The following is a 24,819-nucleotide window of genomic DNA, read 5'->3' as shown; positions in this document are numbered from 1 at the left end:
AATATAGATGTCCAAAAGCCAAATGAATAAAGTGCTGCAAAGAAGAGTGAGCGATCAACCATGTCAAATGTTGCTGATTCATCCAGTAAGATAAGACTGGAGAACAGACTGCTGTTATCTGACAACCCAAAGATCATCAGTGACCTTCACAAGAGGGTTTAACCCACTGCCACTGCCTCACCTGGACTCCTGGACTACCCTTGCAATTGGTCTCCTTTTCTCTACTAGTTCTGCCTCTCAGATATGTCCTCTCTATTATCGCCAGTGTTACCTTTCTAAAACATAAATTCTCCTACATCACTACTCAGCTGAAAAACCTTGCTTGACACTGTACCATCAATAGCAGTAGTCGTCAAACGTTGTTGTTAGCTGCCATCAAGTTGGTCCCTGACTCATGGCAACCACATGCACAACAGAACGAAACCCCGCCCAGTCCTGTACCATCCCCTTGATTGGTTGTGGATCAGACCATGGTGATCCACAGGGTTTTCACTGGCTGATTTTTAGAAGTCGATCACCAGGCCTTTCTTCCTAATCCATCCTAGTCTGGAAGCTCTGTTGAAGCTGGTTCAGTATCATAGCAACATGCAAGCCTCCAATGACAGACAAGTGGTGACGGTGCATGAGGTGCATTGGCCAAGAATCGAACATGGGTCTCCTGTATGCAAAGTGACAATTCATGCAAACCACCACTGCCCCCACAGCCAAATGTTAGTGTGTACACAGTATCATCACCTGGGGCATCTAGGCCCAACCCTGAGATTCTGTCTCAGTAAACTGGGAGAGACCTGGGGGCCACATTTTTAACTAGCATCCCAGATAATGATATTGACCATGCTGACAAACAATGGCCTACAGCACAAAGTCTAAAATCCTTAGAGCAAGGCAAACAAAACTTCCAAATTTGGTCTCAAATTTTCTGCCTAATTTTTTCCCATTTCACTCTAGATACCATGTGAGCTTCAAAGAGCTCAAACTACTTATTCAAACTAATTGTAATTTCCCAAACATGTCACGTTCTCTCAGATGTCACGGCCCCTTGCACACGTGCGCCTGCTCAGCAATGTGGCTGTGCTCAGCAAAGTGATGCATTCTCTTCAAGACCCAGTTCAAATGTCACCGCTAGTATAAAGCCTGGCCTAGTTCCCCAAACTTTGCTGAACATTTCTCCATAATATTCATCATTGTGTTCTAATTATTCACCGAGTGTTCTATCGCCTCCCTGGCCAACTCCAGAAGGCTGTGAAGAGAGAGCTGGTGTTTTCTTCATGTGTGCATCACTAACATGGTACCTGGCACAATACAGACATTCGGCAATCTGAAACCAGGGATGTTGCAAAGTGCTCCAAGAATAAAGAGGACGCTGCCATTGTGGTGTGCCAGGGAAGTGAGGAGCAGCTTTGTCCAGAGGACACACTCCTAACTGGGGTTTGAAGGATGGCTGAAACTTAAGAGGGAGGGCAAGAAGGAGCATCCTAGACTCCCTGGCAGGACCATGTAGGGGCAGTAGGGTTAGGATGGGGGGCAGACGAATATTTCTTCCTTTACCAAGAAAGATCAAGACTCAGAATGTTAAAAATGGAATTTGAAACCTACAGATTATGACTTCAAATAAATATTTTAAGTCCCTGCCTTAAAAGGCCTTTCAAAAAAGACAAAACAAAAAAACAACCCTTCATAACCTACTGGTTGGATCTAGTTAAGTGCCCCCATTCCCTTTTATAGGACAGACTGAACATTCCTGATCTTAGTTCATTAAAGTAAAATTGAAGGAGACTAAGGTCACATACTGAGTCCTTACACGGGCTTATCAGCTTTTACTCAGCTCCTCAGACCTGTTTTCTCACAAAGCGGTACGAGGGAGAGTGCACAATTGTTTTTGCTGAGTACCATCGAGTCTATTCCAACTCATGGAGACCTATGTGACAGAGTACACCTGCCCCACAGGGTTTCCAAGATCGTAAATCTTTATGGAAGCAGCCTGCCACATCTTTCTCCTGTGGAGCAGCTGGTGGGTTCTAATCACCAACCTTTCGGTTAGCAGCCAAGTGCTTAGCCACTGAACCACCAGGGCTCCTTGAGTGTACGGTAGACTGACACAACTCTCTTATCTTTACCCAAAACAACTAACTGTACATTTCCCACTAACAAATGGCCCTAAGGGGTTCCCGTGGTATTCAATGAACCGAAGCCTACACAGAGCTGCTGCAGAAGTTAGATTTTAGTCAGGAGTCTCTGCCACTTGATTAGTTCTATAACACCCACTAGACCATCCAGTCAGCATTTAGCATATTTCTCCTCAGAATAACCCAGAACCTGGCAATTCTCCTCTTTATCTGATGGTGAATCCTCAAGAAGAATCAACTTCTGAATGTTGACACATATTTTATAAAAGTCTTCAAGTATACGCAATTAAAAAACTACAGTATTAGGAGATTTAAAAGGAAAAGAATCATAATGCTTTTCATGCAAACATCTGCTTTGTATGCACAGTACAAGAAAAAAATGAAAAGTGATTAATTTTGTTCAGAGTCTCGGTCCTAGATTTTTCACGTTTTAGACAGGTAACTATTATTTCTTTCATGGCCACAAAACCAGTCAACTAGCAACTGGCAACCACCTGCTTGTTTGATTTGGAATGGTGGAAACATGAAACTGCTTACCTGGGGGGAAATAAACTGGGGAGGCACTTGTGCCCGGAGATTAGGAGAAGAATTCAGCGGCTGCACTGGTGTGTGCATACCTCTCGATTGTGCTGTGCTATTTCCAAACAAGCCATGATTGCCACCCTGTGAATGTAACAACAACAGTCAGGCTCTCTGTTAACGTAAGAAACATGCAAATAAGAACCAGCTCGGATTTCCTAGCCCTCAGAGGAACCGCAGACTGTGTTCCATGGAATCACAGAATTTTATAACTGAGAAGTTCCCCGTCTTGGAACACTCAGGAAAATTATTCAAATCGAATCATGGGCATATTATCACCATCTGGTGTAACTTTATAAATGGAAAGGGTTAAATTTAGTCCAGTGTTAGAATAAGCGCTAAATTATTTTTTGTGGTTTAAATATAACATTTATTTCAATCACTCTTTTTTATTTTTTTTTAAAGCAAGTTTATTCTCAAACCTTATAATCTGAGATGCATCTTGAAAGGCACCTGAGTAAAATCACAGGCTAATGAACAAGATCAGTTATAACATGACACTACAGTATCACTTCTCTGAATTGGTTAGTTCAATCCAGTTGTGAGCCTAGACCCATGAGGACCCTAACTATGGACACACTTCCCTGTCCTGGGTCTGTTTGTCCCCTTTCTTTGCTAGATTATGAAACCTGAATCAATCACACTGCAAGATAAAAAAGGAAGAAAGAAAAAAAGTGAAAAGTCATTCCATGGACACCAAAACAGGTATTACTCACCTGCACCTTCTCATTCAAATGTATGACTATCACAGCCTCGATAAAAATAAGTTTAACTTCCTAGAGGACCAAGTCACTGGGCCACTTCTAGATTGTTCCAATCAGAGAGCTATTGAGAGCTACTCTGAGCTAACGATGGCTCTTCCTTCCTGACTTGTTTCCAGCTAAGAAAAGTCCTTCAGCAAAGAAACCACATGTGATAACTTCACATAGTGTCCCCTCTACCTGAGGTTCTTTTCTACATCATGTTCACTTGGCCTCTTTAAGACCCCCCTCAGAGATCACTTTCATCATCAAAGTCTTCCCCTAAACCCTCTTCCTTGTTTCTCATTCAAATTAACTGAGTTCACCTCTACATTCTCAAAACGCTTTGACAGCACCCATCATCAAACCATGTTGTATTTTCCATTCTGTCTTTCCACCACCAGCTTAATAACTTCCCTCTTTGCATTCCCAGAACTCGTTAATGCCCTGGTTTGTAGGATGAGAACATCATTTGCAAACATTCGTGACCCCAAAATTTCATATACTTGAAAATGTCCCACTGAACATGTTCAGCAAAGGCAGCTACACTACTACTTATACTGAGTATGTATACTCTGACTGAAGTCACCATCATCATCTTATTCCTGAAATCATAATGGGTAATTTTAGAGAAAAATTTCATAATAGCATCATTAAATTTGAGAACAGTAAAGATATTTTGAAGGTTTAATGAATTCAAAAATAGATTAAGGGATTGCTACAGGGAAACTAATGAACTTAAAAAGTACTGAAAATAAAAATGACTATGACCATAAAGTAGAGATGGCAATTAAAATCTGTGCGTCTCATAAAAGAAAAATCAAAGATCCACCATAAATTTTATGCCTCTCAGAGGATTGTTTAAACATGAAAAAACCTTTTAACTGTAGAAACACCAATATCTCTACTTCTCTCGTCTTACTAATCAAACCATCACTCGAAGGTGAATGGCTTGGTTCTAACCTGTCCGAGATTGTGGGGTTCTAGTTGGCAGTCTGCCTACTGCTCATTCCCAGGAAAACAGGAAACATTTATTTCAGTAAGAATATTTCTCAATGATCTTTCTCATTTATACTTTACTATCAGAGCAATGACCTCGTTATTAGACATCAACTATTCACAGACTGGTCCTTGAATGGTGGGGTTTCTAGTAGTTACAGTCCTGGCCAGACTTCATGTTTTGATGGGTCAAAACTGCTTTGTGGGTGAAATTTTTAATTTCAACTTTCCTTTGGTAACTATTAAAAAGAATTTGTTTTTCTTATTTTTTTGTAAAATCAGGCCCCACTTTCTTATTCCCAGTAAATAGGCTCTACCCATCTATCTGTTCCACATATCTATCTGAAAAAAATACCTTCCCTATATTTTAATATGGCCTTTTGGCATCACAAGTTGGCCATTACCTTAGCTCTGATACAGCTTCCTGGCTATATCAGAGTGATGTCTTTAGTGGCAGTCAGGTACATCCTGCCATTTTGGGGGTTATATTTAGAAATTAGTAAAATGGTAATAAAAAGCTTATAGGTATGATAATGCTGGTTTATCTATTTCTAAAGCTGTACTGCTGTACATCAAGCTTTTATGAAGACCTAAGTTCTCATAAGTTATAGGTGAGATTTGTTCCAACTATAGATTTTAATTTAGAAAAGTATGTAAATTAAAAACAAAGTTACCAAGTTGACTGAAACTTTCTTTGATTTGGAATTATTAAAATCTTAAGTTTTCATTTTTAATTATGAAGTATATTAAATTGACTCTGTGAAAGCAGTCTGAGAAAACCATGACCATGTTTGGATAGAACACGCATGCCAACCTGGTTAACAATGAACTCTGCAGCAATCCAGAGATCAAAAAATGAAGAAACATCTTTCCTTTGCTGGTCTACTCTACTAAAGTTTATGTACTAACTGCATTTGTTAATTACGTGATCCTGGAACCACATTTACGATCACCATTAACCAAGAGTGTTATGACTATTTTATATTTTCTGTACCTCAACCCAAAACAAAGAGCTCAAAAAACACTGATATAGTTGTTTCTTCTCTGTTTATATAAGTAACACCTGTCCACCTCCTTTGTGGAAACATTTAAGAAATACAGTGATATATAAAAGGGAAGAAAAAATTACCTAAAACTCTCAATCCAGAGGTACCAATCTGAACACATGGATGTAGTATAATCCATTTTTAAAAATGTGCTAAGGCAACAATTAGGAAGCGTATCAAAGACCTACATGCAACTTGAGGGGTATAGTGTAAAAGGAGCTATTTTATATCAACCTTTAATTTATATGTGAAAGCTATCATGGAGAAACAGAACGGACACAACTAATAATTCAAAGTCCTCCCAAGACATATTGAGGTGAAGGCCACCATGCCAAGTAAGCGGTCATACAAATATGGCTAGAAAAATGATCATCTTTGGAATCACTGTAACAAAAGCATTGTGGCTCCAAAATTCCTTGTATTCTCCGAAAAAACTACAAAAGAACAACTGCGGTGTGACAGAAGCTGCTGCATCCCCTCTGTCCTGGGAAATTGAGGAGGCATCACTCTATGCCCTGCCAATTCTGTTTCTCTTGCACAACCTTTCCTTGGAGGACTGCCAAGCCTGGCCCTAAGAAAGGGCTGTTCCAGGCTGAATGAAACACTGCCCCATTTGAGTATCATCTACTCTTCCCAAGGCTTCATTATCTAATATTAAAGTTACCCTTCTCTGGATAATTATTATATTTTAAAGACACTAGCTTTTAAAACGCTCTAACCCTCAAATGCTTAACCATACTAGTTTCGCTATTTTTGAATTAGCAGGTTTATTAAATTGAAAAGACTCAAATGTATGATTTGCCATTCAATCTGTTAAAAGTGGCAAATAGCAAATGTAGTCTTAAATTAGGTTATAAAAAGGTATCTATTTCACCTTTAACATTTTCCTGTTAGTTAACTTAAGTGTGAAGTTATAACCAAAAATGAGAAGACAGAAGAAACAGATTTAAAAGAAAATCCGTGTTGAGAAACATGAAGAGAGATGGGTTCTATGGACTGAAAGGATCTAAAACCTACACTTAATATCATTCTGTGCATTCAGTAATCAACAAATTTCCCAAGACAGACAAATAATGCAATAAACTGCAGACCAGGGCCAAGGCGAGGCCACAGCCAAGCAGTTACAAATTTGAGAGGCCTCCTTACTTGTCTAGCAGCGAAGTTTTGGGGGTTGAGCCCTGTGCCGATTGCTCCAAGGCTGACGGTGGGTAGTGTGGAACCAGAGGGAGACAGCTTGTAGCTGGGAGAAGGGGAGAAGGGAGAGCAGGGAGCCTCATCCCCAAGGCACCCATCTTGATTGGAGAAAGGCAAAGTCAGCTGAAAAGTAGTAGTAGTTAGCCAATCACAATGAGTGTTGGTTAGTGAAGCAACAGAATGCAAGAAGGGAAAAGAGAGAGAAACACTAAGAATAAACAAAGTTAGATGGATTAGCAATAAACGAGGACAGAATTCGGATCTGATCATCATCATCACACTTTGCCCAACAGACAGCATCTGTCATTCACTTTGATAGAGATTTTTCTTATCCTCTTAGTAACACACTCTGTCCACTGCAGGAAGACGAAAATTGCCAGACACTTTATTTTTATACATCTAATACTGATTACTGAACTATGCCGCTGCGGAAACAGAAGCCAGCGCAATCTTCTAGTGAATATGATGGTGTCTGGATCAGCATCTTAGTGGTGTCAAAAATGTGCCGAGTCTAACAATTTTGGTTTTAACTGCTTTCCCAAGACCAAGGGCACTGCAAACTGGCATTCTGAATCAAGAGGTAATTTCCTCCATTAGAAATGTTAAAAATCAAAACCAGTATGTATCAATTACTTGTTTAAATCAGGTAGTTGAGAATTTGAAAAGCATACCACTGTAACTAAAGGCAGATCAGTGGGAAAAGGGCGGAAAGATAAGAAAAGAGCTCTCTTAGAAATAGCAAAGGAGAAAGTTTTAGGTCACCTCTTCAAAGCCAGAAGGTAGGGCCTCAGAACACACAGGCATTTGCACAGAATCCCAAATTTTAATTTGTAGCTGCACAGTAGCAGAAAATACAATTCAGAATAAATTGCTCTCTGAAAATTTTATCTATACGTTTTGAGTGTGTACTTCCCCACTTTAAAAAGTCAGATCATCTCCCCGCCATGGATTTTTTCAAAACTTAGCCCTTCTTCACAATACTCACGTTCTAAGGACAGATGGTTCTAACTCCTGCCTCATCACCTGTTGACATCAGCTGTTTGTACATCAACACTTAAATGCCGGTGAAGTGTGTGTTTTGCTCATCAATTTAGTTCAGTAACTCTATGCTTTCTCCTGGAATCAATTATCAAAAGACAAATGGGAACCAAAGTGGTTCTCACAAATTACTAACCTTAAACAAAGTATTCAACTAACCTTCTCAAAATAAGGCCCACTATCAGTGGTTCCCATGTCTTTGGAATTAGGTGGACGGAACCCAGATCGATCCTTCCTCATGATATCATTAAAATCCCCGAGATTCACTGCTCGCTTGTCCACATCAAATTTTTTATCTGGAAGGAAAAACAAAACAAAAAGAGCACAAATTTCAAGAACCAACATCTCCCTCATGACCAAGAGTGACCTGCCCCACTATCCTCCCTGGGGTGCCAGGTAGCTTTTTCTACTCTCTAGGGATGAGACAGTAAGAGCTCTTATTGGTTCAGGCTGATGCTGTATCCCCCCGGGACACTTGTGGGTTCCCCCACCCTCCGCAAATGTGTTTCTCTTGTGGTATGTCTTCCATAGAAAACTGGAAAAGAGCCTTTGGGCTAATCTGGAAAAAATATGACTAAAAAAACTGATACTGATTACTGATGTGCTCATAAATTCAGAACTCCTCAGTAAAGATAATTTGTCTATTTTTGCTATTTTTAGCATCTGCTGAATGGTCAGTCGGGGTTGTGAAACATTTAAAAACAAAACAAACCTGTTGCTGTCGAGTCAATTCCGACTCATGGCGACCCTACAGAACAGAGTAGAACTGCCCCATAGGGTTTTCAGGGCTGTAAATCTTTACGGAAGCAGACTGCCACATTTTTCTCCTGCAGAGTGGCTGGTGGGTTCGATCTGCCAACCTTTCAGTTAGCAGGCAAGCGCTTAACCACTGTGCCAACAGGGCTCCTTTTTAAATATTTATTGGGAATAAAGAGATGAAAGAGACACGGACCTTGAACTAAAATTTAGAACTTTTAAAACAAGAGTCAAACCCAAGAGATGATGTATTCACTGTACGATGGAGTTTCCCAAATACAATCATCCCCTTCCTTTCTCAGCACTCTCAATTTGCTATTGTATGCTGCCACGATCAGTGCCCCGGGCAGTCTATCTGTTGGTTATTCTCATATTAAAAAATATCCAGGATCAAAGACTGTAGGTTTTCCCTTAACTGCCCAGGGCTGTTTTCTTTTCTTCCTGGTTTGATTCTTCTTAAGGTCCTCAGGGCGAGTGGCAGCATCATTGTGAAACTCCCAGTCTAAGGGCTGGCACTGTGTCCCTACCACTCATTGGGGGAGGGTCTGTCGATCATGAAACACCCTAGTGCAGCCAGAGCTGTCAGCCTGAGGGCTGTGCCTGGCAGGGCCATGCACATACTTTGTTTGGCCTCACACAACATTTAACAAATCTGAATTAGTTTCCAATATTTACAGATCAGGCCTCTTTTGAAAAACGGGAAGACGTGGCAATGCTGGGACTGCATTTCCTCTAAGAGCAGAGCAAGGCTGATTCCTTGAGGTGGCCCAGATGCTCCCCACTGCTCACCAGAGCCCTCCACCTCCCTCCATGTTCTCATACCTGGCACCCATCGCTCACTGACATGATTTTCCTGGCTCTTACAGTTGAGTTTTCAACCTCTACCCTAGTGTCTAGCACAGTACCTTCCACAGATAAGTGTTCAAAAATGACTCTTGAATTGCACCCATCCCAGCTCAAACTGAACAAGGGATCCCGACAGCATATTGTTAACACCAATATATTATATTCCTACCGATGGTGTAATACACACCTACAGACAGATCCATTTTACTGCTTGGATTATCTTCCGTTTGACTCTGAAAAACAAAGAACAGGTGAGAGAGGATTAAAGCTGCACATGTTTGAATCACAGAAGTGTCATTATTCTCTTGAGAGCCACATCTTCCTACCAGCACTATACAAGGTACTGTGAAATGAACCTTAAACTGGAACAAAGACTGTAACTTACTTCTGCTGTTGTTGTTTTTGTGACTTACAGAGACGCCATGTGTTACAGACTAGAACTTAGTTCCATACGGTTTTCTTGGCTGCAGTCTTTACGGAAGCAGATCACCTGGCCTGTTTTTTCCTCGGTGCTGCTGGGTGGGTTCAAACTGCCAACCTTTTGGTTACCAGCCGAGTAGAAACTATCTGTGCCACCCAGGCACCTTAATGACTTACTTTTATTACAATCAGTATGGAATTGTTTGTTTAATTTTAATACAACTAGTTTTGGTTGCTTTTTGCCTGGATTCTTAAAATTCAAATTTCACATACAATTAGCCTCAGGAAATCTATGGACAGAGCAATAGCTAAACAGCTGCTTGGACAAGTAAGTCCCTGTCCTCAAGTTCCAGTTGACCCAGGATCATATTCCATGAGTGGCCGCCAAATGATGACAACTCTTTCGCATGACTTGTCAAGTTGTCAAATCTTGAAATGTGCAGCCAAGTCAAGTCATTCATCTTTTGGCAACCAGGGACAGGGTGTCCCCAACAATGCTGCCAAGAGATAAACTAAAAATTCTACAGAATTCCCCATGTAGTTAATCTCAAAATCTTTTTCTAGTTTTTGAATCACTGCTGTCCTTAAAAATAATAATAAAATTATAATACTAAAACTGGTAGAGTGGTCAGGGAACAAACAGCATAAACTTTAAGCGTCTGACTTTTTCCTCCTAAGGAACAGGACACACCAACTACAATCCAAAAGCCATAACCTTTAAATGCTGGGAGTATTTCTAAGGGAAGAGAAAAGAATAGAGCAGAAATACTGCTTAATCCAAAAGATGAAGAACACTGCTTAACCAGTTTCTAAATCTGTAATTTTGTACTGTATGTGGCAGTGGCCTTAAATCTGTACTAAACAGTAAAAGTTGGGATACATGACACTTATGAAAAATAAAACTTACCAGCAATCCCATATTTGAAAACTGTTTGGCAAGCGGATTCATCCACGAATCACTGTTTCCTCCTTTTAGTGAGCACTACAGAAACGAAATGTGTAACCTCAGAACCAAATTATTCAATTTCAATCTCATATCTGAATTGCATCTCTGACTGAAAGTGCAGAACCAAAAGTTTACCTTTTTGAACCCGAACTACTCTTCTTTAACTAGTTATTTTGGTGTTTTACCTGTTGGTTTAAATGATTAATAAGCCTTAGTTATATCTATGTTTTCATCCTTATTTTATTCATCATTCAACTAGAAGTAACCGGAAAACTATACCGTCAGCTAGTGTTTTTACTTTTTAAACAGAAGGAACTCAATACCGAATTTTCTAAAATAACATTCTTGTATGTTAATGCTTTCCCTTTCAGCAGGCTCTTCTCCTTGTAACCCAAGCTAGTTTATGTCAGGAAAAAAGAGTCTGATGACACTGCATGCTATTCGAAGAGGGGCCTATTTAAACTTGTCATTATCCTCTCTGTTCGATGCAATGAGGAACTCATTCATGTAGCACTTTTGTCCATTTATTTTTATAGTATAAAGGACATTGGTCCCCAGTGGGAAAAGAGACCATGAAAGACACATCATCAACCTCCCGGGCAAAGTGAGGGAGAGGTGGTTGGGTTTTTTGTTTGCTTGCTTTTGGGTGGGACAAACTAGTTTCTCCCACGAACAACGCACCAATCCTCAGCCCTACTCCTACTTCTGCAGAAAGGAAGGGTAGGTGGAACTATGCCAGAGGACATGCAGGGGTGGAAAGGCAGGTGGAACTATGACAGGAAGTGTGGGGAAGGGGATGCTGGGGCCTTGTGCACTTGTACATTCTATAGGTAAAAATTCTGTTTGTGCTGTGATGGTATTTGTTATGTCAATTTTATTATTCTTAAAATGATGAGGTACTAATTTTAAGTTCAGTAACAGATTTTCAGGTCAAAAAAGCTCTCAGCATGAAAGGCTAGACTCACTGGTCACAGAGCTGAAGCATTCACTTCCCAATTACCTCAATTAATTAAATCTTGGTTGTTAAATCTGAGTGCGGTATTCAGTACTTTTCACTCAGTTGCTCCCTTTCAGTCATCAGTATTCTGAACTTTCATTTAATTTGGTCTCACTGTTAACTTGTAAATGACCAAAAGCAGACTAGACAACATAACAGCACCAAAAATTCTAAAAAGGAAAAGTTCACTGAATAATTCCTTTTGTGACTAGAGTAATGAAATAAAAGTCCTTAAAAGAGAGGAAACTGTAAATGACTGCTTAAACAAAAGGTCTCTAGTAGAACTCTAAAACAGTTTAAAAACCAGTTGCTGTTGAGTCAATTCTGACTCACAGCAACCCCATGTGTCAGAATAGAACTGTGCTTCACAGGGTTTTCAATGGCTGAGTTTTTGGAAGTAGATCCTCAGGCCTTTCTTCCGAGGAGCCTCTGGTTAGACTTGAACCTCCAGCCTTTTGGTTAGCAGCAGAGTGAGTTAATCATTTGCAACTGAGAGGGGCTCCAAAAGAAAATTAGGGTATTCAGAACAAAATGAATATCCTTTAGGAAAAGGGTATGAATGCACAACCCTTAGCCACCTGAAGGCCCTTTCAAGACAGCCTGTGGCATTTGAAACCTGGGAGAATAGTAGCTGTTAGAACAGACGCATTTCACAGGGCAGCGGAGCGCCCATGTTGAAATTAAGTATATGGCTGCCCATTATTTACACTCATTTGTCTGTGAACTAAAAGGCTGGAATGAAAAGGAATGCTTCTGCCAAGAAAGTACTTCAAAGACTATTGTTCTAGATTAAAAACTAAGATGAAAACTTCGATTAAAAAGTCCTCATCAAATTATGCAGACCAAAGGGGAAGCCAAGTTGTTCTAAGATATGGAGAGTGACAAGTTTACAACACAGCGTGGTACAGGATGTAGAAAAACCACCTAGTTCCTGCAGCCAGATTACACACTGGTACTTCAGTTTGTTGGGAGAAAGGTTCTGAGTCTTGGAATTTCCTGAATCAGAAAAAATCCAGTTATGCTGATTGCCACTAGAGAAGCCAGTATTATCTTACTTTGGTTTCTCTTTTACATATTCATGCAGATTTACTGTAAGAACTGCTTTGGCTTTCGAATGAAAAAGCACAAAGCATTTATAAAGTGTGCCTTGATAACTTCCAAAGAATTATTATGTGGAGGAGAAAGAGGGAGTAGTTATTTGTTTTTAAGAAAATATATTTTCCCCCTTACTTAGCCCCCTCTGAGGACTCTAGCTAGCCCACGCCTTCCATGAAAAAAATCTCAGCTCTGCCTTCTAAGAATGAATAAGAAAGCTCAATCATTTGTAAAGCAGACTACCTTCATTTGTTTCTTTCCTCCTTGTCCCCAGCTTGCTGAGTTGTGGGAGGAAGCACTTCCCTGAGAGCCGGCGGTGTTCCAGACTCCTCCATCATCCTCCTCTTCCCAGCTGGGATGGCGAGTTCCTGTCACTGACCCGTCACTCTCCCCCCAGCCGTCTTGCATAGATTTGGAATCTTTAAGAAAAGAAGAAATTGATTGTATGCAGTAGCTATATTAAGCAGTAACCACAATAATAATTCCTTACAGGTGCAGCATTTTAGTATTTTTATTATTTTATCTACTTCATCTACATGGCAAGGCAAATATTATTATTCACATTTCAGGAAATTGAAACCCATAAAGGTTCAATGACAAAAGAGTATGTTAACCATAAAATCAAGACTTCCTGACTTCTGGTTCAACGCCTTTTCTCCTACGCCAATTTGATAAGAACTCCAAAATTGGGAAGAATTTATCAATATTTATAAGAAATTTCGCATCTCAATTAAAACAAACCTTAATGAACATGGTTTACTATAGTCCTAGCTTTTACTCTTCCTAAAGTACAGCATGTTCTTTACATATGATGCACAATACAAATATGACATATGATAAAGGACAACTGTCTACATTGTTTGGGATAAAGTGGAGAAGAAAAAGGCAATAAAAGAGAAAACTTTATGATTATCAAATGTATGATGAAAGAAGAGAAATTCATGTGTAGCCATGGAAACTTGAAACTTCTTAAATCGCTATACTTGAAATATATACTAAAGAGATCTTAGGCAAAGACAGTATGTAAGCAATAGTTTTTTAAAAGACGGAAGAAGGAGATGTGGAGGACAGAGAGGGGAAGGGAGGAGGGAAGACAGGGAGAAATCAAAGAGGGCTCTAGTGTTCAACGAAGGAGGACATTAGTATTCAGTCTATTCTACCAACATCCCCATCTAAGTAAAGTCTTTAATTTGAAGACTGGGATAAATCCTTAATTTCTCTCCGAACATACTGCAGGGCATTCAAGGATACATTTGGCAATAATGATGCTGTATAAAATAATGGAAAAAGGGAAAATACATCATCGTGCCCAGAAGCTTCCATCCACATCTTCACTTTACCAAACAAGACAATGTTTGTGGAAGGGGTAGCCATTTAATTTAGATAGCTTTATATGAAGAGTCTCCAGCCAAAAAATGGCTCTTCCAGCCTTTTCCTCAGATGATTGCTACCACTCCCTAGGACCAGGCTATCGACATGTCAGTCACAGACTCCCACAAAGTGCCACAAGGCACAGGATGGTTGATTTCTTCTAACTGTGGCATCTCACCCCCTAGCAAGGCCCAAGAGAATCTGAGGGCTCTTCCATGGGGTTCATCGTAGACACAAGAAGAGGCTTTCTAGACAGGCAGCAAGAGGCAGGGCTGGGATGCTGTTCTCCCTGCTGCTAGAATTGAATCAATACCCACGACTGTTTCCTCTGCATAAGGGATGATAAATTTATATGGCTGATTTATATTATGTAAACATAGGCTTTATGCTATCCACTGGCAAGCAATAGGAATCAAAAACTCAATATAAATAACATATGGACCCCCTTATAAAAATGAAGACATCCAGGTAACCTTTTAGAGAAAGGAGCTGAACTTTGAATAAATGTTTTCTTACAGAAAAAATAAAAAAAGAGAGCTCTGATTTTTAATCATAGGACCCGTAACATCAAATTTAAGGCATTTTTAGACTAGAGAATGTCACAGGTTAACTACCAGCATCAACTGCTAAGCTGTGATGATTTAGCTCCTTCCTTTGTGCATCATACATTCACATTACCCAGAGAAAGGACGTGAGCTATAGCTATAGAAGATTCTGAAGAGCAAAAGTTGTTTTCAGAATCTGGAAAAATATGAGGGTTTTGTGATGGAAGAAAGGTAACTCCAAGGTTGGGAAAGACGCATAAAAATCCTGCAGGTACAGCTGAAGTACCTCTTTGTGCTAAGGGTCCGGTTAATGTCTTCCAACAGCATTTTGGATCTACTTCAAGTCTACTCGATGATATTTCCCATGATGATACAACCAATTTTTTAACGAAAATCATGATGAAAACAAAATCTTTACAGAGCTATTTCTGTGAAGTGGAGGATATTTTTTAAAAACAAGTCAAGTTACCTAGGCACAAGTGTGAATTTCTCGAATATAGACAAGCTCATATTCTTTCATGCAGCACTAAGAGTCCTGAACATCATACAACAAAGTTTCCAATGGAATTTTTATTCTCGTTCAAATTTTAACCATTCTATTCTCGTTCAAATTTTAACCATTCAGTATGACTGCATCATTTAATCAAAAGATAACCCCTTATATTTGCTATATGGTAGAAAACAGACACGAATATTTTTGGGAAAGCTACAAGCAAGTGAAAATAGGCACTTGAAATGGAATTTCTCAATTTAGGAACACCCAATGAGACACTCCACAGCACCAGTTTACAAAGCGTGGCAAATGACTCTGACTGCACATCACGAGCTGCATCAAGTATAGCTCCGATTTTCAATGATTATGAATAAGCATGACATGCTCCGTTTAAAAATTCAAACGAAGAAATCTGTTTTGGGTTCAAAAAACCCTCAACGTTCCGAGGTGGGTGGACGTATGAGAAGAGGGACAAGCAGAAAAGCAGGGAAGAGAAGGAAGGATGACACCACTGGGCAGTGAAGACCTCACTCCACAGTAAAAGCCAGGGGACTCAAAGCATCTCATCACAACCTCAATTCTGGCCAGATATTAAACCTAATTTAAAATGAAATCACCAAAACTGTAAATAGTTTAACATATTCCAAGTCAAGTCACTTACCACCACTTCCTGTTAACCATTTATTTAACGTCCAAGGTCCTGAATCTCGTTGGAACAACAATTTAAACGCTAAACAGCCCTCGCCAAAATGTCTGACCCTCCAGTTAACAGAGAATCTCTGGAAAGTAAAAACACTGCATACTCACTAGGTTTCATGGCATTTGGAGCATTGGAGGGTGCGTTCCCCCAGCCTGTGGTCGGTGCTCCTGTATCATCCATTTCGCCCCACCCAGGACTGCTTTCATTTGGCTCACCCCAAGCTGAAGTACCATTATCTGGAGCAGGTGGTGTGCTTTTGCTCCAGACTATAAAGAAAGGAAATGTGTCTCTAAGAACAATTTGTTAAATCAAACACCGTAATATCCAGTGGGAGTGAAGCAGGGAAGAGGCACTCCTATACTCTGTTTGCAGGAATAGAAACTGGCTCAACCTTCATGGAGGGCACTTGGCAATGTCACTTAAAAAAAAAACTGATGCACATAACTTCTGACCTAGTTAATTCCACTGCCAAGAAATTATACCACAGTCATACTAGTAAAAGTAGATGAAATTACACGTATGACAATGCTCACTGCATCACTCTTAGACAAATATTTGGAAGCAACCTACATGTTTATCAAACGGGAACTGTTGTTGTTGTTAAGTGCTGTCAAGTCGATTTTGACTCATAGCAACCCTACAGGACAGAGTAGAACTGTCTCATGGGGTTTCCAAGGAGCGGATGGTGGATTTGAACTGCCGAGCTTTTTGGTTAGCAGCCGAGCTCTTAACCACTGTGCCACCAGGGCTCCAAAAGGGGATTAGTTAGATCAACTATGTGTCATCCCATAATGAATACCACAAATGAAGTAATTAAAAGAAGAATTACCTGTGCTGATACAGAAAGTGCATATATATATGTACATAGCAAAAAAAGCAAGGTGAAGAAAAGTGTATATGAAGTACCATCTCCTCTGTGTAAAATTTTAAAAAGGACAGATATAAAATATCTTGCTATAGGTATGAAAAAAATTTTCTGAATGAGACACTAACTTCTAAGAGATTACCTGTGGGGACAAAGTCTAGGGGCTGAGATTCTTTTATTACTTTTTGCTTTTCTGTATAGTTTGAAGGTTTTTATAAATGTGTATGATTTTTTAAATAAACGTGAGGTTATATTCTAGATAAGGGGTTAACAGGCAGTCTTCATAGGTTTCCTCGTTCTTTTCAGTATTTAAAAAAAGAAGTGGTTAAAATAATCATTTGCTAAGTGGCCACAACTGGATTCACTGAACACTAGACCCAGACAGGCTTATTCTGGGGAGTGGACAAACTATTAATATTTTAATTAACTTTGACTTAAAAAAAAAAAAAAGGCTTAAAAGGTAAACACCCTTAATTTGTTGAACTACATCTACATGCTTTATAAGGACATTCAAGTTGACAACACTAAACCAATTAACAATGATGCATGACATTACCAGTATACTTTTAATTTACCAAGGCTGATGTTTCCTATTCAAATAGAGAGGGAAGAAAATTTTACACACGAGCAAATACACAACCTGCAGTGTTAAAGATTACACCTTTCTACAACCCTCTTTTGGATTTCAGTTAATTCTGGGCAACTGATTGTCATAAGTACAATCTCTTACACAAAGTATTCCACTTCCAGAGACAATCACGAAAAACTCTCTAGAAAGTGGCTGAAACATCCCAGATACCAGCTTTGCTGCAGCATTCTGATGGCCTCTGGAAGAACCAAAATCAGCTGCGTCAAGTTAAGTCGATTCTGACTCACGGTGACCCCATGTGTAAGAGTAGAGCTGTGCTCCATAGGATTTTCAATGGAGGATTTTTCAGGAGCATATTGTCAGGCCTTTCTTCCAAGGCACCTCTGGGTAGACTCAAACCTCCACCCTTTCGGTTAGCAGCAGACAGCGATGACTTCTGCACCACCCAGGGACACAAATACAGTACGTTTCCCTTTGCTGGGGAAACAGAGGATCAGGTCCATTTTAGCTCCTATTTTGTTTTTACTTGTAAATCTAGAGCATAGTTTGTTTAGCAAGATGTAAAGACTTCTGAACTCTGCAGACCAATACAATTTCAAAAAATAATTTTTGAGGACTAGCATGGGTTTAGAGGGGCCCTGGTGGTGCAAAAGCTCAGCTGCTAATCGAAAGGTCAGCGGTTTGAACCCACCAACCGCTCCAAGGGAGAAAGATGTAGCAATGTGTTTCCGTAAAGATTATAGCTTTGGAGACCCTAGGGGGCAGTTCTACTCTGCCCTATAGGGTCACTATAACATAGGTTTGCCATCTTTTCCTCCTGACAAGAAAGAACATTAAATAGTACTCCCACCATCTGCTATTACTCTCATTTTAAAAAGAGAGGCTCTTTTTAACAACAAAAATGTCATAAAGATTTTCAGAATGAAGTTAGTTGAATAAATGCAGCTTAATACAAATGTTTTGTAAAAAGGATTTCTTTTCTTCATCAAAACATCCGAGAAAAAGCCATTGCTCACCTGATGCTGATTTTCCGGTCATCGGGGTAGGCAGGTTTGGTTCTCGAGGTGCTGGGCCCCCTTGGGAATTCTTATCCCACAGATTCACATTCTTGTAGTTGTAACTGTTAGGGTCTCCCCATGCTGAAGTGCCATCGTCGATGTCCATTTTCCGACTAATTGACTGTGGAGATGGCTCTTCCCAACCACTGGGTTCCTCATCCTTGGGGGTTGCTGGCTGTGGCCCGCTGCTCCAGTTGGAATTGGAAGGTCGTCCATTGCCTGGAGGGGGTGGAGGTGGGCCTCCCCATGAACCAGAAGCCTCTGGTTGTGGTGGCGGTGGCTGCTGTGGCTGCTGCTGCTGTTGGTGCGGTTTACTCCAGGAGTTGGGCTGTCGGCCTGTCTCATTCCATGCTGGAGATCTTTTGCAATCTTCCCATCCACCTTTTGAAGTTATGTTTGCATTGCCACCATTGCTCCAAGTTCCAATTTCATTCTGCCCCCCTTCACCCCACCCAGACACAGCTTTACTTGCAGAACTTTCCCAATTGCTGTTTTTTGCTTGATCAACTTCCTCTCCCCAACCATTCTTTCCAGAAGTCCATCCTTGATTGGGCTGGCGTCCACCTCCCCACCCTTGATCCTTGCTGGAATTCTCATTCCAAGAGGAAGATGTCTTTTCATCTGGTCGTCCGCCTCCCCAGTTGGAAGAGTTGTTGTTCTTATAGTCATTCCAGCCCCCTGTGTTCTTGGGGTCTTTCCACTCTGTTGAGGCTGAGAGCTCCCCCCATCCAGACTTCGTTTGATTGCTTTGGCTGGGTGCATCTCCCCAGCCCCCTGAGTTCTTGGTCTGTGTGGCAGCGCTCTCCCACCCCTCAGTTCCTTTGTCAGATTTCCCCTCAGGCCTTGGCACCTCTTCAATATCCCACATTGTATCCTGCTTAATTTGAGTTTGGCCCCAGCCAGTGTTTGAAAGCACCCTGGGGTCCAAATCAGTTCGGCTCAAAAGAGTCTGCAAGACCGCCTGACAATCAGGGTGCGTGGGCCTGTATGACCGGCGGCCAGAATTATGACTGTCACTACTTCCTGCTTTGTGGTTGCTTCCAGTGCTTTGACCTCCAACTTCACTTCCTGTGGAGCTGGAAGATCTTCCCCAACAGGGAGCCTGGGCATTGCCTTGGTTTTCAGGGAGGGGGTGGCCCTTTTGATTGTCCCATGCTCCAGTGCTAGAATTTGGTTGGTTTGGACCACTCCATTCTCCAATTTTCAACTCATCAGACCCAGTCGGCTGTTTCCATTCTCCCTGAGAGACCTCAGATGTCATTTTGTTCCCTTCACCCCATTTATTGTCATTAGAGTCCTGAGGGCCAAAGTTCCAGGACCCACCCGTAGACCTGTTATTGTTATCCCAAGAGTCATTTTTTGACCCAGTTGATTTCTGAACAGAAGCTCCTTTCCAGGAGTCCTCTCGATCCTTTCCATTGTTCCCATTGTTTCCAGAATTGCTTTGTCCAGAGACTGTGTCAGTTCCAGAAGGCCCCCTAGCTGCACCCCAAGATCCAACACTCCCAGTCTTTCGATCTCCAGTGCTTTGTGAAGGGGCATCAGTGCTCCTGGAGGCGTTCCCCAAGCCCATTCCAAAGGGCATTCCCTTACTCTCCATGGGGTTTGGTGAACTTAAGTTCAAGGAGTTAGTGTTTCCATTTTTTGGTCCATCAGTGTTATGAATTTGAGCCTGTTCTCTGCCAGAGACAACAAAATTAACACCCGCATTTTCCATCTTTGACTGCTGTTCCCTGGATGCCTGACCTCCTGTGCTAACCTGTGCACTGGAATTACTATTATCCGTTTCCAATGCCCCTTTCCTAGAATTTCCGTCTTGGACCAGCGCTGGCCAGGCAGATGGGTTGCTATTTGGGTTAAAGTTGCTGAAGCCAGACCCAGGTCCAATTCTATCCTGACCACTCGCATTCCTCCAATTTCCTAGTCCATTGCTGCTCTCTGTAGTAGAGCTGGAAGATTGAACAGATTTAGACTTGGGGTCAGACTTCCAGACCCCAAGATTACATTCGCTCCCGGAACTTGCAGACTGGCACTGGCTCCCTTTTCCTTTGTTACTAGTGGTGCTTCCTGGCAGAGCGCTCTTCTCAGAGCCAGGGTTCGAGGCACTGTTGTTATCGGTGGTATTTTCAGAAGAAGACTCAGTGTCTTTGCTGGCAATACAAGGCCACTCTTCCATGTCAGACCCGTCTACAATCACCTTGTCCCAGATGTGAATTGGGTTGGAGGAGGCGCCGTTGTTGGAGGAGGCTCCCGGGCCCCAAGTGGAATTTGCATAATTTGAAGCAGCAGCACCTCCAAGGGTTGAATCTGAAAAAGAGATAGTTTCATCAGTCACAGCCACACATGGAGGATCCACAAACACCTCAAGCTCAAAGTGAGAGAGCTCATCCATTTCCCCACAAACCAGCTTCCCTGCCCAGCTGCCTGTCTTGGTTAACTATATGACAACTCTCCTCTTTCATTTTATCTGGCTGTTATATTTTGCTAAGTCTAACTCCACAACATCTCTTAAGCCTACTTCCTTGCCATTCCAAATGACAGAGAAGGGCTTTCTTTTATCTTGAGACAATTGCCCTAACACCCTAAACTTGCTCCCTATCTCCGACCTATTTTAAACACTCACGGCTGGGGTAATTTTTCTACAGCACACCTTTGTTTGTATCACTGCTGTGTAAAGCCTTCAACAGTTTCTCAGTATATACGAATAAAGCTAATCTTCTTGGCTTAGTATCTGATCAAGATGCTCCACGATCTGGAACCAACTAACCTTTCCAGTCTTTATCTTCCATTACTTTCCATGAATACGACTACATCCCACGCTACTTGACATTCCACCACAACTTGTGCCTTCTCACCTTGGCACCATGCCACAGTGGCACTTACTGCATTTTCCTCCTGAGTTCACGCACTGAAATTTTACTCATCTTTCTGTGTCTAATTCAAGCGCCATTTCTTCTATGAAGCTTTTTTGGACTCATGACCCAAAAATAATTGTTCCCCGTCTGGAATCAGTTTGCTCATAGGCACAGTCACTGTGTTTGTGTTTCCCACCCCCCCATGTTAGCACCTTACAGGAAAGAGACCATAGTTTACTAACATTTCAATTCCACACAGTGGCCAGTGCCGTGCTGCTCAGGAAATACCTGGTGAATGATGACTGCCCCCTGAGCTTGGTGCTGGGGGCAAACAAGCATGACTCTAATAACAATCACATCCTGAAGGGACTTACTCTGATAAAGCTCAGATTAAGAGGTCAGCACATGTTTACCACATACAGTAGGGGGAAAGAGGGGAATGACAAGTTTTTACTAAATTATTTCTTCTAAACTCACTTTAGCTCCTTAACCAAGCAGTTTTAAATCAACATAAAGCCATATAAAAAGAAAGCATAGAATCCCAAACTCTTGAAATAGGGACCCCTCCTTGGTTTTAATTATGTAAACAGGAGGCTCTGACTCACACTGCACTGATGTCTACCTTGAGGTCTGGCTCTACTCAGCTGAAGAAACACCTGATGTGACCACCCCCTCACATACTTCCTTTCACCAATGGTTACAAGGAGCCAGAAAGGGAGGGCCATGAGGCCGCCCCCTGCCCTCTTTAGGCCTGGCCTGACAGCCTCCACAGGTAAGCCTCTCGGATAGGGCTCATCTCTGCATGAAGCTGGTGTCACCGTGCAGCTTCTTTCCACCCTTACTCTCCACATGATGAGGCGGTGACAAGAGTTTTCTACGCAAGTCTATGTTCAAACTCAGAACTAGAATAAAGCATCCTATTTGTAACAATCACCAATCCACTGTTCTTGCCAACTTTTGATGGTGTTCAAGCTCTGAATTTTAACATGGGCTCAAAAACCATTCTAAGAGATAAGCTGAAATGTATTAATAAGCTAATAAAATAAAGGTTATTTGGAAACTTCTTCACTGATTTAATACTCATCTATTGAAAACTCTAAAAATGTCTAGAAGAATCCCTCAGCTAACGATCCCTTATTTCTACATACAGTTTTTACCCTGATAAAACAAAGGTCATAATCTAGGGTCCTCTAAAGAAATACTGATGTGAAAAATCTAATAAACTATACAGAATATATATATTCTAATAACATATCCTATTAGACTATTATTTGGTAATGTGCCAAGATTCTATTATTGTTATTTAAGAGACCATTCTTTCTATACTCCCAGCATTCTAGAAACATAAACATGGGCATCTGAAGATCCAGAAAAAGCCTCTAGGACAGCCAGCTTCCAGTCATATCCTGAGCACATACTTGTGGTAACAGCTGGAACTATGGCGGCTTGAAGCAGTACCACTCGTTTGAGACAAGAAAAAAAAAAGCCCTAAAGGGTGATGACAAACAGCAGCTCCATAAGCCTCTCATGCCAAGAGCACACACTTACAGAACAGTAAGATCCAGTTTCAGAAGAGAAATGCCTACACACATTACCTACTGGGGTCCTCTCCCCTCTTTTGAATAATCCCAACATCCTACATCATTAACGATTTTTGGGTGCTTTACACCAGGCAGTACAAGTGTCTGACTTTGGGGCAGTGCTCTCTCTCAAAAGCTGCTGTGAACCCGCTTCAGCAACACTGATGCCGTACCTGGTGCAGTCCCACTCTCACTCTGCAGCAGTGTTCCTGTCACTTGTGCGTTGCTGGGGTTTGCTCCAGGTGCTGTGGAGGGAGGAGGCCCTGCCCCACCCCCAAGGAGCATGCAGGACGGTGGAGGGGGCTGCCCACGTTTTAGTAACACTTTGTGGTCCTGCTGGCAACGGAATCGCGGCGGCACCTCCCGAGGCATGTAGCGGGCGGCGCTTGGCGGTTGTCCGTTCGGCACTGCCACCCTTTTGGCATTGTTGCCACCATTGACTGGTGGCGATGGAGAGCTGCCAGTTGGGCTGGCGGCCGTTGGTTGGCTTAAACTTGGTTTCGTCACTTCGGGCACTGAAAGAGAGAGGTTGGGAAACAAGCCTTTGAAATCAAATATCGTCATCCCTCTGTATTCACGGGGGATTGGTTTCAGGACCACCCCTCAGATACCAACATCCGAGGATGCTCAAGTCCCTTATATAAAATGGTGCAGTATTTGCATATAACCTTCTCACATCCTCCCATATACTTTAAATCATCTCTAGATTACTTATAATACCAAATACAATGCAAATGCTATGTAAATAGTTGTTATACTGTATTGTTTAGGAAATAATGACCCCAAAAAAGCTTTTTTTCCCCCCAGAATAGTTTCGATCCACAGTTGGTTGAATCTGTGGATGAGGAACCCATGGATATGGAAGACTAACTGTATATTTTTCTAAAGAATATTTTTAAGAAAGCTTGCATGAGACCATTTCCAGGAAGACAACTCTCCTTTCACCCTATTCTAGAGGAACATGGTCTTTCCAAATTCTCCGTAGCATCTTCACTTTACCAAAGGTAGGGTGGAGGTGGGGAGTAGCGACGACAGGCATTCAAAGACCGCAATGTCATGGAGTTCGGTTCCATTAATTGAGGAAAGAGAAGCAATCACCGCTCTCCTAAATCAGTGGAATTCCTTGAACGGCTGCCCAGCAAGTATAAGTGCACCTATGGGCTCCACGCAAAGTCCCTGGTAAAGAATTCAAGGCTTTCAGCCCAATGGCTCCTTCCCTTCATCCACATTCATAAAGACTTACCTTTGAGAAACTTTTCCTGAAATCCCTAGAATAGGTGCGCTAAGAACCCTTCATTTATGCCCCTGAAACACTGCTGCCCCCCATACACTACTGCTGAATTTACCATATTATATGAAATTCCCCATGTCCAGGCCTCTCTCCCTCACTGGGCCACAACTTTCTCCAGGACCCATCTTTTATCTTTTTGTTCTCAGGGCCTAGCACAGAGTAGACCCCTACAGGAACCTCAGGCCTGGAGAATCACAGAACTCGACTTGGTTTTGGTTTCTACAGCTATCTGAACTCAAAGACTTGCTCGGCCCTCGGTGTAATTATTGGAAATGTTGTAAATCTTTTTGTGTCAAAATCAATTTTTTAAGTGTATATTATGTCTGTGTGTGTATTTTAAAATCAATTCTGTATTCAAAATAAAAATTTAAAATGTAGATACTTTCCCTGTTATTTTAAATAATTTTTTACCTTAGTTTTAAAAATGGCAAACAGCAGGAGGGGACAGGAAAACTGGTAACAGGGAACCCAAGGTTGAGAAGGGACAGTGTTGACATGTCATGGGGTTAACCATTGTTATAGGGCAATATGTGTACTAACTGTTTAATGAGAAACTATTTGTTCTACAAACTTTCATCTAAGGTACAAAAAAGGAAGAATTATCTATGTGAGATCAAATTGACAACAGCAACTCAAAAGGTTTGATGGGAAGCCTAGGGGACAGTGAGTTGAAGACAATGGTGATGGAAT

General features: G+C 41.4%; 1 protein-coding gene across 6 annotated transcripts in view; it reads right to left on the bottom strand.

The window, feature by feature from the left end:
- Positions 1-24,819, bottom strand: part of TNRC6B (trinucleotide repeat containing adaptor 6B) — an 81,731-nt gene that overhangs the window by 40,617 nt on the left and 16,295 nt on the right. For 4 of the 6 annotated variants that reach the window (XM_023729061.1, XM_023729057.1, XM_023729060.1 and 1 more), the window contains 8 exons: positions 23,012-23,353; positions 18,362-20,710; positions 15,999-16,157; positions 13,026-13,201; positions 10,652-10,726; positions 9,512-9,557; positions 7,882-8,018; positions 2,664-2,789 (listed from right to left, as the gene is read on the bottom strand). In XM_023729061.1, the coding sequence (XP_023584829.1) occupies positions 2,664-2,789; positions 7,882-8,018; positions 9,512-9,557; positions 10,652-10,726; positions 13,026-13,201; positions 15,999-16,157; positions 18,362-20,710; positions 23,012-23,353 (3,410 nt within the window). Of the gene's footprint in view, positions 1-2,663; positions 2,790-6,636; positions 6,808-7,881; positions 8,019-9,511; positions 9,558-10,651; positions 10,727-13,025; positions 13,202-15,998; positions 16,158-18,361; positions 20,711-23,011; positions 23,354-24,819 lie in introns of all 6 variants that reach the window. The other 2 variants (XM_023729063.1, XM_023729062.1) reach the window with 2 other exon arrangements.

This window comes from Trichechus manatus, unplaced genomic scaffold, assembly GCF_000243295.1.
Source record: "Trichechus manatus latirostris isolate Lorelei unplaced genomic scaffold, TriManLat1.0 scaffold00027, whole genome shotgun sequence".
NCBI lineage: Eukaryota > Metazoa > Chordata > Mammalia > Sirenia > Trichechidae > Trichechus > Trichechus manatus.
This window is presented reverse-complemented; position numbering and strand designations above follow the sequence as displayed.